General features: G+C 37.4%; 1 protein-coding gene across 3 annotated transcripts in view; it reads right to left on the reverse strand.

The window, feature by feature from the left end:
• Window positions 1-5,307: 5,307 nt before the first annotated feature.
• Window positions 5,308-14,179, reverse strand: part of MKX (mohawk homeobox) — a 66,747-nt gene continuing 57,875 nt past the window's right edge. For all 3 annotated transcript variants that reach the window (XM_004781626.3, XM_004781627.3, XM_004781625.3), the window contains 2 exons: window positions 7,952-7,985; window positions 5,308-7,845 (listed from right to left, as the gene is read on the reverse strand). In XM_004781626.3, coding sequence (XP_004781683.1) covers window positions 7,659-7,845; window positions 7,952-7,985 — 221 coding nt within the window. In that variant the 3' untranslated portion in view covers window positions 5,308-7,658. The remainder of the gene's footprint in view (window positions 7,846-7,951; window positions 7,986-14,179) is intronic.

The raw sequence follows: 14,179 nt of genomic DNA on the forward strand, positions 1-14,179 counted from the left end.
TGTCCCTATACATGAATATCCTCCTTCATGTTCTACAACCTCTACCAGAATGGTATAGTTGTTATAGCTGATGAACTGGCATTGAACCAGTTCATTACACCCAAAGTCCGTAGTTTACACCACTCTGGGTTGGACAAATGTGCAATGACACCTGTCCATTATTATGGTATCACGCAGAGTAGATTAACTGCTCTAAAACTCTTCTGTGCATGGCCTATTTATCTCTCTTCAACCCCAACTCCTGAAAACCACTGATCTTTCTGTTGTCTCTGTAATTTCACCTATTTTAGAATATCATATTGCTGGAATCATACAGTGTGTAGCCTTTTTTAGATTGGTTTCTTTCACTTAGTAATATGCATTTAAGTTTCCCCCATGTCTTTTCATGTCTTGATAGCTTGGTTCTTTTTAGCACCGAATCATTCCACTGTCTGTTTGTACCACAGGTTATTTATCCATTCACCTACTGAAGAATATTGGTTGCTTCCAAATTTGGACAATTATGAATAAAGCTTCACCTTTTTGTGTAAGTTTTTTGTGGACATAAGTTTTCAACTCATTTAGGTAAATAATAAGGAACATGATTACTGGTTCATATGGTATGCTTAGTTTTAAAAGAAACTGTCAAACTTTCTTCTGAAGTGGCTATTACCATTTTGCATTTCCACAAGCCATGAATGAGACTTCCTGTTGCTCCACAGTCTTGCCAGCATTGGGTGTGGTCAACATTCTGGACATCAGCCATTCTAATAGGTGTATAATGGTATCTATTGTTGTTTTAATCTGAGCTTCCTGATGACATATGATGGGGTGCATGTTTTCCCATGTTTATTTGCCATGTGGGTATTTTCTTTGATGAGTTTTCTATGAAGGCTTTTGGCCCATTTAAAAACAGATCAGGTTTTCTCATTATTAAGTTTTAAGAGTTCATTGTATACTTTGGATAACAGTCATTTTTCAGATGTGTCTTTTGCAAATATTTTCTTCCAGTCTGTGGTTTGTCTTCTCATTCTCTTGGCATTGTCTTTCCAAACTTTTTAATTTTAATGACGTACAGTTTACCTTTTGTTTCATGTATCATGCCTTTGGTGTTGTATTTAAAATGCCATTGTCATCCCCAAGGTCATCTAGATTTTCTATGTCGTCTTCTAAGAGTTTTATAGTTTTGCATTTTACATTTAGAACTACGGTCCATTTTGGATTAATTTTTGTGAAAGATGTAAAGTTTGTGTCTAGATTCTTTTTTTTTTTTTTTTGCATGTGGATGTCCAGTTCCAGTAATTACATTTTTGAACTTTATCTTTTCTTTCAAAAATTATTTTTAAATTTTACCATTTTATCTTTTCTCCATTGTATTGCCTTTGCTACTTTGTTAAATATCAGTTGTCTGTATTTGTGTGGGCCCATTTCTGGGCTCTGAATTCTGCTTCATCATTGAATTTGTATGCTCTTTTACCAATACTATGATGCTTTGATTACTGTAGCCTTAGAATAGGTCTTGAAATTGCATATCAGTTCTCCAATTTTGTTGTTCTTCTTCATTGTTATATTGACTATTTCAGGTCTTTTGTCTCTCCATATAAACTTTAGAATCAGTCTGTGGATATCCATAAAATAACTTGCTGGGATTTTGAGTGGGATTTCACTGAATCTATAGATCAAGTTGGGAAGAACTGACATCTGAGTAGTATTGAGTCTTTCCATCCATGAACATAGACTATCTCTCCATTTACTTAGTTTTTTAATTTCACTAACCAGAGTTTTGTCATTTTCCTTATATGGATCTTGTGCATATTCTGTTAGGTTTATACATAAAGGTTTCATTTTGGGGGGCTGCCTAGCTCATTTTTTATGCCAAAATAAATTGAAAATGGATATAAGATTTAAACATGTAAAAACAAACCATAATTCTAACAGCAGAAAAGATGGATGGGGTTTTTGTTCTTGTTTTTTACAATCTTGGCACTAAATACAAGGTAATATGATTATAAGTGCTTTACATATAATAACTAAGCCTCACAACACTACCAAGTAATTATTGTAATCTATATTTTATAGATGAGGAAACTGAGACTAAATAGGTTAAATGTCTTGTTCAAGATTGTAGAACTAGTAAGCAGGAGAGATAAGATTTGAATCTCAGAAGTTAGCTCCAGAGTTTGTGTTCTGAACTACTATACTATAAATATATCCAGTACTCTCTTTGACATTCAATGCATATGTACAGATTACATTTAAGCTTCTGAACTCAAAAATACTATAAGTGAGGTCAAGTATATATAAAAACAGTCTTGGAAAATATTTACAGCATCTATTGTAGACAGAATAGAAGAGAATTTTAAAATATACAAATAATGTACAAATCACTAACAAATGGATGAAAGGAAGGTAAGTATGAAAAAGAAATGAAGAAGCAACAACAGAAAAGACATGAACAAGCAATTCATTGAAAACAAATACATGACCAAACTTATGTGTGCCACTCATCTTGAAAAAGTTGCAGTTAAAACAATGACAAAATATCACTTTTCCCTACCACATTGTCTAGTATGGAAAAGCTTAATAATACTCAATGTTTTGAACAAGTTGAAGAAAAACAGACATTCACTTTCTACTGTTAGCAGTGTAAATTGGTAGACATTTTACTTGGTAATTTGGCAGCATCCATCAAAAAATTAAATTTACCTATCATTTGACCAATGAATTCCACTTTTAGGTATTTATTCCATAGACATACAAGTGGCTTAAGTCACATATATACAAGTATATTCGCTGCATCAGTATTTATATCAGTGATGTTGAAATATGGTCTGTTTGATGATGACAATTCATCAATTGTTGGTTATTAGTTTGGGAGGAGATAAGGGGTCAGAATATAAATCAACTAAGAGCTCTATGAGTTCAGGTGACAATTTTTATTCATAGAAGTTTTTCTTGCAGTATGCTAATATATATTCTAGGGTAAGCTCCTTATCTCAATGTAAAACAGTGCTTTGGGTAGCACTAGTTTATAATAATCAAAAAATAGGAAATAATTCAGAACTCCACCAAGGAGGTATTTGCTAAGTAAATTATAAAAGATCCAAAATAAAATCCTATGCATTCATTTAAATAATGAAATCTACATATATATAGATATGAAACATATATGCACATACACATGATGGAATGGAAAAAATATTGCAGGATCACATGAATATGGTAAGAAGTGCAAGATGAAAAAGTACAAGTTTGTATAAGCATAGAGTTTCTGGAAATAGACACAAGACATTATTAACAATGGTTATCTTTGGGATGTGAGATTGGGATCATGGAGAGATAGGGTATGGGATTTTGTTTTTTTTTTAATCTTATGTCCTCCTACACTGCTTAGATGTTTCTACAGCTAGCATAAGTTATGTTTATACTTTTACAAAACATGAATTAAAAATTTAAATTTTGTTTAAAAGTCATGAATACAAGTCAGAGTAGACTCACTACTGATCAAATTTTCAGAAGCTGGCTTTGGGCTGAAATTTATTTCAGAAGACTTACTGAGACAAATTTTACATGAATTTCCATGGAGTCATTCGTGTAAAGATGTAAAAAGCACATCAGCTTGTTTGTCCAAACTTAGAAACTGGTTTTTCTCATCTTAAAAAAAAAGAGTTTATTATGGGCAATATATACACTTCTCCAACCAAATTTTTAGTCCATCTCTAAGATGTGTTTCCAGTCTAGGAAGTGATGAAGTTAGGATTCTGTCCCTGCGATGTGACAATCAGTCACCTAATTCTGACCATAACTGTTAAAAAAAAGGGGGGGGGGATAAAAACAAAACAAAATAAACAAACAAACAAAAAAAAACAAAAAAAGAAGTAGAGGACCAGAAGACTTTGCTTAAGACGGCCCAAAGATGGTAGATCACAATATGAACTTGACAAAATCTGGTGGTCTTCAATGCTTCATGGAAACCACAGTTTTTATTGCCAAAAATTATAGGATATTAAGTGTTTCAGAGTCATCTGGAACACATTAATAATCATTAACATTTGTACAGTACATGCAGTTTGCAAAGTACTTTTATACTCACTGCCTTATTTGATCTTCACAATAGATCTTTAGAGTAGGTAAATTTCAGAGATCAAATTTTACAGATGCAAACACTGGGTACACAAGGTTTATGCCTATTCCCCAAAGTCACCAAGCAGTGAGGAGGCAAAGCCAGGTTATGCCAGTCCAAGTCCTTACCACCACCCCACACTGCTTTCCAAGGGATGGCCAACCTATGCCGCCCTGGACGGAAGAGTCTGGGTGGCTTGCTTACTCTCTGTGTTTATTTGCATGATGTTATGCTGTTGAGCTGGATGAGTTTAAAAGCAGACCATGGCTGTTGCCACTGTTTGTTAAACACTGCTACTTGGAGCAGGCAGGGATACAGAGAGCAGCTTGAGTTCTTCGTCATCTTGAACAAGATCAAGCAGGATGAATAGAGGGAAAAGCAATTCTAGCCGATATGGATGAAGGAAGCTCTCCCACATGCTATGTTTTGTATTGGCATTTCTGTTCTTTCCTACATTTGTTATACTTTATTCTTTACTCTGGGAAGTTCAAGGTAGTAATAATAAAATGATCTTTCTTGAAGGTCTCTCTAACTCTGATCCCAACTATTATTATTCCCCAGCAGTCTTTCATGTCAGACTTCCTTTCCCAATGCTCCTCATGAAACTCTCCGTATCCCAATACACTGTGCGTATTGCTACTTTCTTGCACACAAACCCTATATAGAGGAATTATAATTATGTGATAATACCTTCCATTTATTAAGCACCTATTAAATGCCAGGCACTGTGGTAGGCACTTTATAAACTTTATGTAATCTCTAAACCTTATAGCCAGTCTACAAGCTATGACTCATTCCTTTCACTTTGCAGATAAAGAAAGCCAAGTCCAGAATGACTGAGTCTGAATCTTATGTAGTGGGTGACAGAACTGAGATACATAGATCTAACTTCAAAGCCAAGATTCTCTCCAGTACATAGCACACAGGGATAATGCTTATTGTATTAGCTATTCAAAGAAGGCATTTAGTGCAAATGTTCATTTTAAATTTATGTATGTATTTTAACAGCATCATACTCTCTTTTCCTCAGCTCTTAAAAGGTAGGTTGGTGGTCTAAGGTGATGAAAAGCAAACCTAATACACATGCAGTGCTCCCATATCATATCGCTTACCAACCTAAAGAGACTTACGGCATATAATGGACCCTTCTGTTCTTCTTTCTCCACCTGGTCAACTCTCAAAGGAAAACAAAATTCATATGATCATTGAAGTCTAGAAATTAACTTTTATTTTCAATCTGTCAAGAACTCCTGGCAGTTATTAATTTTATTAAAATGATTACATATGGCAAAACAAAGAATAGAGGTAATTCTATTTCTCTACAACATAAATTATGAGTTAGATTCTTAGCTGCTGGCTCAGCATTGTTCAAGATTCTTTTAAGGATTGGGGGGAACTTTAATTTCCAGAAAATGTTAAAGCAGCAAAAGAAAAAATAAATTAAAAGTAATTGCAATTGGAGATATTGCCAAGGATATGCTAATTATAAAATCTTCTTGATGTGTTTATAGGCCAGATTCCAAGCTTTGGTATTTAAAAATAAAAATCATGTGAAAGCTCTCCTATAATGCCTTGTCATTTATAGTTTATAACACAGAACGAATTTGCTGATTCTTTTTAAAAGGATGGCAAAAATGAATTACAACTAATTCAAATGAAAAACAACCAGCATCCATTCATCTAACTGAAATGTGTCAAAACGAAGTCAATTTTATTAAAATATTTAATACCAGAATAACTTATAATAGTATGAAAAAGAGTGAAGTACTTGTCCTTCGTTTTCTTTGACATGATCACATTATGACAAAATTAATTGGTAAGGATTCGAAAGTTTTTGTCAAGGATCTGTAACTATTTAAGGATGTAAACCAAACGAACTCATACTTCATCTGATCATACAGTCATAACTTAACATATCCTGCTTTGCACTTACTGTTACTGCAAACAGCAATTTAAAAAACAAAGTAAAAATATATATATACAAAATATTTTTATATCAAATTATTTTCATTACACTAAATAAACCCAAACCCCAAATACTATGTTACATGAAAAAGTGTCCTACGATTTATATCAAGATTGATATTGTCCACATATCAACTAGAGCAGCCTTTGGTTTGAAAAACATTTTGCAAAATAAAGAAAAATACCACCACATGGCTGCACTAATGGCTCTCATTCACACTCACAAAAAAGCTTTCCAGTTTAAAAAAAAAAAAAATACAAAATAGATTACATACCCAGAAAAAACATCCCACCATAAAAGAGTCAAATCCTTTTTACTTCTCTGTAGCACATATTCTCTGTTATATTTGGCATCTCCACTGTTTATTCAAGTTTCAAGTCTCCCCCAGCTGATTAGAATATTATTGTTTGATTGAAAACTATATTCTTCTTTCTTGATACTGATTATTCTCACTCAATGATAGTCTAATTTAGAAACAAAATGTTCCTTCTTTTAATGCATGAGTTCACTTAATTTTTACTTTAATGTCCTTGGCAAAATGCAAAGACTGTCAATGTTTGTTTTCCATATGTTTTAAATTTAAAAACCAATTTTATGAGTGTATATGTATATTCACATAGAGATACATTTCTTTCATTGTCTTGTTCTCGTTGCAATACAAATTGTCCATCAGCAATTATAATTTGAAATGAACCAACTAAAAGGTTTTTTAACCATTCCACATGAAAAGCTTTCCATCACAAAAAGCACTGAACTTTAACGCAAACAGGATTATGTGTTAAAACTAAACTATAGGTTTAGTTCTACACGGGTACATTTTGAGTACTTTATATAATAAAATTTTTAAGAACTTCAGCAAAACTTAAGAAAAAGAAAATCCAAATTAATTCTAAAAGGGCATTGTGGCATTTTCCAGCAATGCTTGGAAAAAGTTCTTCAGATCACAATGTATTCACTGGGATTCTTTTTACGTGTACATGTTATGTGATCGCCGCTCCTTTCCTTTTGGAACTTTGTAGTGTGTCTGATAGGCAGGCAAAATACATGCATGAAATTCTCACTGTCACTCTGAAAAGCATGCTGAACAATTTTAAATGCTGCAGAAGTTGTTTTTTTAAGAGGAACGTTTCATTTGGGCTGAATAGATGTCCAAGTTTTAACACGTGAATTACTGAATACATTGTGAGGCCTTTCAGCGCGTGTGGTTTCAGTCCTGGAATGGTCAGAGGCCCGTCTGGAGTGACACACAGACGAACAAGCATGGCGGTGTTGTCATTTGAGGCATAGCTGCTCCACTACGCCCACGTTGCTGCTGATTTTTGGGAAGCAAGGCACTTACTGTAACGGCAATGCAGACACCTGATGCATAGTTTGAGTAACATAAAATAAGTTACTATTTTTGATTAAAGTGAGGTTTTTATAATTTATATGTCTTTTATAGAAGCAACTAAATGATATAGTTAGGATAATTAAAAATAAAAAGAGGTTTGAAAGGGAGTCATTTCCACTTCCGCTTCGGCTCGTAGGAGGAGGCTTTATGGGAAAACACTGACGTGAAGAACAGCCATTGGTCTGAAAAGCGACAAACCCTTAAAACTGGTGGACCAGTGGCACTTTGACGGTCTTGACTTCTGCTATATGTGACGACTTCTGGATGATGCAACTGGTGGTTCCCTGCAGTGTGTCTTTGCCCTGTGCAAGATTTGTTAAGGCCATAGCGGCATTAATCTCCTTCCAGTATGTGTCATCTTTGCTTGGTCCCTTCCTGTGGGCTGCACTGGATTTCAGCAAGACAAGAAAGATAATGATCAAATCCACTGCAGTGTACACAGAAAGTGCCATCAGTGAAAAGCACAAATGGCGGATAAAAACACATTTCTCACCTGTCACCCTTATTGGATCCATTTTCCAGAGCATCTGTAAAGACAAGCAAAAACTCGATTATTTTTCTTTCCTTGTTTCTTTCTGTTTTAATCTCTGGAGTTGCCTCATTAATGACCAGGAATAGAAGCTAATCAGAAAATATGGTTGAAAGTCAGTTAATTTTTTGTTTAACAAAGATAAAGTAGTTTAAGATACAAAAGAAATCTCTCTGCAAAGAAGCAGGAATAAGATGAGAACAGGTAATTAAAAAATGCAAAATAGCTTTCATAAATATACAAAAATCTGACATTGATTTATCCCAAGAAATTGAGTTTTTTAATGAGGAGGCAAACAGTAGAGGGACAAGGTTCCTGCGGCCTTCCTGCGGCCAGGTTCTGTTCTCACTCCCCCACTCACCTGCTTACCTTTGGACAGGCTACAATGCTTCCACAAAGTCTGGGATGTAATTTCCTCAACTATAAAAAAAGAGGGTTCTTAGAACTTCAGGGTGCCTCTGGTTCAACCTTCTATGACTTCGTGGGAATCAAACCGTGATTTCAGAAAAAGGATTGACAAAGAGTTCCCTCTGGCTAGCTAGCAAATGAGTAGCAAATTCAATGCAACAGCACAGGGCTTCTGACCCTATCAGAATAAGCAGGCACCAGTCTTCCAGCTGCAAAGGAACCCTTCCCACTGCAGGAAATGAGCATTATGGGGTGAGCTTTGCTTACGCACTCTCTCTTTTGGTGTACATTTCCTCCCTCTCTCAGGCACTAATGTCTACCAGTGCAAACATCAATATCGAGAAAGATGAAATGGGCTACTGATCTTGATTAATTCTCCCTAGGTAGCTTTTAGGCTAAAAGAATATGGTACTCGGAACCCCAAAATAGACATGCTGGAGGGGAAGATAGGCAGAGGGTAAAGAGGATCTGCTAGCATGGCATGGGAAGTGGGGACAAAGGAACAGGGTTGAGACTCCCCATCAGCCTATGAGATTCCAAAACTAAGTTAAGTTACAACCACCATCACCACCACCACCATCATCATCAACATCAACAACAACAATAAATATTACCAAGTAGTTACGAAATGAGGCACTTTGCCCTATACAGGAAACATGAAAACGAGGACCTCCTTCCAGTTGTATGGCTTTGGAAAGCTGTATTTTCCTCTTCCTGTTTTACCTCTCTCAACCCAATATTTTTTAAAGACATCTTTTCCCACTCTGCAAGGCTCAAGGCTAGTAAGGCGAGGCAGCATAATTTTCCAGTTCTGGGCTCTAAAACAGTAATGGGACTTGAGAATAAGAGCATCAGCATGACCGTAATACAGTGTAACCAGGGTAAAATTTTCCAAGGAAGATACGTTCAGGAGAAGAATGATTATATGCCCATGGAGAGGAGGCAGCTAAAGTCCTGTGTCCTCTAGGAAAGAAAAGAATTAGGAAAGCCTGTTAGTGCATCCTGAGTCGGGCCTCCTGGTGTGGACCTGGGGGAAATAAAGGGTCACTATGGGCTCTTTGTAGAATCCTTCCTAGGGTCCCAGGGAGTTTAAAAAAAAAAAAAAAGGCAAGCCAACAAAACAAAAACACTTAGTGCATAAATAACAAGGTTCTTATGAGGAATACATGAGATGCTATGTGTCTGGCCCAAAACAGAACAACAAACATTAGTCCCTTTCTTTGATCTCCTTTTATTTAGGGGTCCTTGGGGGAAATAGCTCAATCTGTGAGCAGCTGGATGGTCACCGACTGTATCTTCTGGTCCCTACTAGGTTGGCCTGGATGGCTACTTATATTTCGGCTGCTTTTGATATTTTTAGAACTATACAATTACTTATGTAATTGAAGAAAGAGAATGACAATTTTTAATTCACAGAACTCCAATAATCCCAGTTTACAGATCCCTTCCTCTGTGCCAGGCACTATTCTAAGCACTTTGTGTCTTAGCTTATTTTGTATTAGTGACTCTGTACGTGGATAGCATGTCTCTGTTATGTCTGTTAAGTCATTCTTTGTTTCGTACTATTATCTGTAAATCTTTACTCAGGAATGACAGAGACAGTGTACTATAAAAACAGAGAACAAGTCAAGGTCTTTGTTTAGGAGGAGGAAAGCCAGCAACACTGGATATTTTACAGAGAAAAAAAAAAAAAGAGTTAAGCCTTTGCTCAATTTTGCCCACAAATTGCAACAATTCTGTTGCCAAAGTGAAGCAATAGGTTATGGAGATATTTATTCAATGGAAAGACTTGGCAAAAGCAGAATAAGTTCCATGAAGCTTAAATAACATTAGGGAAATAACAAAACATAATTTAGAAAAGACCATGTAACTGATGCTCTGGCTTACAAACAAAGCAGTCTCACATATTCAAAGGGGACCAGAGGCGAATTCCCTACCTGAATGATCAACCCAAGAGTGATTACCGCACAGACGACAAGAAGGAAGCCTGTGGCCATCAAATATGTAATGGGTTATAGAACCCAGAAATGCCATAAATGAGTGGAGGCTACATGTGGATTTACCGTTCAGGTCCATGGAGAGATTCCGTTTAAGAGGAAGAGTGATCACGTACGTCCTGCAGCGCAGTCAGCGGTTAGATGCTGGTAGCACTGCGGCTTGTCTCCCTAAACTCCTTCCACTGAGAAACAAGTTTACTACAGCCAACTGCGAAATTATAAAATTCTGCTTACTCTTCGGGTGCTCAGTGCCTATGAAAATACCTTTGAAGTGTAAAACTTAGATTCCAATCCCTGTTCGGGTATTCTTAATTAGTTTCATGATTTCAACAAGGTCCCCAGCAGCATTCAAAAGACTGCATCCTGCGTTTCATTTCTAAAGCTGATGGGTATGTTCAGTGTCATTAGGTATGGATTCAGGTTCTTTTCCCAGCAACAGAAGAAAGGTCTTCATAAAAAGTAAGGAACAGAAGAGACATTTTGCTTCTCTCTCAAGAGCAACGCGAAAACAGGGTGTAACAAAGCTCAGTGTCAAACATTTCAAACCAACAAGAAAGAGGTGGCTACTACTATTTGGGGTGGAGGGGGGTGGGGAGAATCTCTGTGTCCAGGGTGCTTCTGGTTCAAAACATAAATGGGTGTTAGAAGGGCATGCTTTCTCTGTTGCTGTTGTTGGTGGGTTGCCCAGTGTCACTAGGATATTATGCGTCTAAGAGCCACCTCCTGCAGAGTAGTGTGTTCTAGTTCCCAGAAGAGCTAGCAGAAGCAAGATAGCAAACAGGGATCCTTTTACTCAAACATTTGTGCTCTTGCAGGAAAGCAAAGGGCAATAAAGATCTGCTGGATTGGGAAGATGGTTTTTCCAGTCCTTACTCTGAGATGAAATCTGGGGAAATACCCCAGCTAGAGAACTGACATCATTGAGGGGAACCCAGAAAAGGTACCCTCTACTGCTTACATTAAATAACTCCATTAATTGTGAAAATGCTTTTTTCTTGTGCTTTTTTCTTTTGAAGTGTAAACTAGCTGGCTTTTATCTGATTCAAGTGTTTTGCATCTTTTCAGCCAATAGATAGGTGCTCGGTGGGGGGCTCAAGCCACTTCTACACACAGCAGACAGGTGGTCTCCCTGGCTCCTGTCCAGAAGTGGCATCCAGTCACAATCTGCCAGGAGAGGGAAGGATTCTGAATGCCGCTGCAAAGAGAGAAATCTGAAGTCTGAGCCAGAGCAGACGTTTCCCTGCTGTTAATTAGCATGCACAGACTTAGGGTCTGACTGCCCTACATTCAGCTCAGCTGTATCTCTCACTCTGCAAGTAGCTTGGCTCGGCCTATCCGAAGTCTGGGCTAAAATGCCTTTTTAGATTCTAAGGTTCCAAAAATCGGCTACGCTGTCAATTACCATAAAAGCAACTGGTTGGCAGGCACAGCTTATTGAACCAGCCAAAAGAACGTGTTTTAAGACCAAAAAAGAAGAGGAAAGGGGGAAAAAAAAAAAAGAGGTGCATAGTTAGGAAAATCTTGGATGCCGTAAAACCCAAACCATGCTGAAACTTAAAGTGGGGCTATCCTCAGTTTGGACATGTGTTTCCTTATAAAGATATGTAGAGAAACAATTACACTGAAAACCACTTCTATTGCCATTCGAGATGTGGAAGCACCAAGCTCTGTGGGCAGATTCCAGTCGACTTTGATAAACGCAATCTAGAAACGTATTAATTCTGATATATATTCCTGAAGTAAGAGTTATGGTCATAAAAAGAGATAAAAATATGGCCAAATCTCTGAGTTTTTTTTTTTTTTTTTCCAATTGAATCAATAAGCCCTAAGGTTAGGAATGTTTAAAAAGATTCCACAAATGTGGAGCAGAAACTCACATCACTTAAGTGTAGATAAAAAATATGAGGATTTTAAAAAATTAAATAATCTAAAAATTATGCACTACGTATTTCCCTAAATTGAGATGGAGTGATTCAGAGATGCAGATGCTTGACCACCGCGCCCCCTTGCAACTGTGTCTGTTTTGGGGCCATCACTGGGGACAGCTGATGTGGACAGCCAGGGTTTGGTGTGTTTCTGATCTCAGAGGTCCCAAAAGCCCCCAGGACACCAGATCAGTTTTTGGAGTTATTTACATACTTGGAACAGTTGAGATAAAGAGCAAGGCTCTGGCAAACCGGGCAGATGGAAAACCTTCCTGAAGATTACGAAATGCCGACGGCTCCAAATCTACAGGACCTTACCCCAAACGGACGGAGCAATCCCTGGGGCTCCCTGCTCCCACCTCCATAGTCTCTATCTTTACTTCCCCACATACTGGATCCACGCGGGGGTCACACACACACCTAAAGACTGGTTCCACTATGACTCTATACTGTTTTTAAAAACAGCATATGTTGTGTCTCTCTCTTTCTTTCTTTCTTTCTTTCACAGAGAGAGAGATCACAAGTACACAGAGAGGCAGGCAGAGAGAGGGGGGGAAGCAGGCTCCCTGCTGAGCAGAGAGCCCAATGCAGGGCTCCACCCCAGGACCCTGAGATCATGACCTGAGCCAAAGGCAGAGGCTTTAACCCAAGGAGCCACCCAGACGCCCCTATGCTGTGTTTTTCTAATAAGAAAGTCATACAGTTTCACTGCAGAAAATCTAGGAAAAAAGTATAAAAGAGAAAGTACAGGAAGTTTAGGGATAACTAATATAATATTTGAATATATGGCTTTCCAAGCAAGTTTATATACATTTTTTAAAATGGAGTCATTCTGTACATGTTTGTTTTTTTCACTGAACTTCGACTTTTGCCTTATTAATAAGATGGTAATCGCTTTAATAAATAAGATAGCAATCTACCATGTGGCCTTCCCTGATGTGGCAGTGGTTTTGGCCTGTGAAATAGAAACAGATTGAAAGAATTCAAAATCCAGCTTCATCCAGTTCAAACTTGAATATTGAGAGACTCCAATGTTACGAGAAGAGGTTATCTTTAAAATAACAATTACTAACATTGATTGGATGGTTATTCTTGTGCCAGGCGCTATGCCAGGGACCCTAAAATGTTATCTGGCTAAATGCTGATAGTAACCCTGTGAAACAGCACCATGGGCCTTATTTCCAAATGACACTGGAGCTTAGAAGAGTCCAGACACTCGCAAAGGACTCATTTTGGCAACAGGGGTCGTGAGTCTCAGCTCCACGTCAGCCGACTCTGAAGGTCATGTTTTTAACTACTGCATTCAATTACTCGAGTGGTCTCCATCGATAAAGCCACCTTCGAAGACCGTGACAAGGCTGAATGCACTGTTTACACAGAAAGCCTGTCGAATGACAACTTATTAAAAATCGGTTAAACACCTTTTCTGTTCTTTTTTTTTTAAGTATTTTAGACCACAGAGATACAAAAAGAGACTTTTTTCTGCTTATGATTTAATCTAAAATATTAAAAAAAATCTGTGCAAATCACAGAATAGGGACTCTGAGCTCTCTCGAGTTCTCTCCCAGGCTTTAATTGGATTGACGTTTTAATAGACGTGATATCCTTATAATCACTCTTCTATTGCCCAGAGTGAATTACTGTTAAATAACTCCTAGACAGCTGTGGCTGCATCACTTTTAGAGGAAATTTTTGTGGTTAGCCTCTCTTTGGGGTAGTCAGAGCTTCCGAATGAGTAACGATAAATCATTCTAAGTGATGTTTGCCCCAGCAGGAAGGAAAAAATACCCAACACACTAAAACACGTATCTGGATGACGGAGCTGCTTCTTCCAGGCCCACTACAACCCAAAGGGAGTTCTT

The sequence above is a fragment of the Mustela putorius genome, unplaced genomic scaffold (genome assembly GCF_011764305.1).
Source record: "Mustela putorius furo isolate JIRA1106 unplaced genomic scaffold, ASM1176430v1.1 tig00001130_pilon_pilon_pilon, whole genome shotgun sequence".
NCBI lineage: Eukaryota > Metazoa > Chordata > Mammalia > Carnivora > Mustelidae > Mustela > Mustela putorius.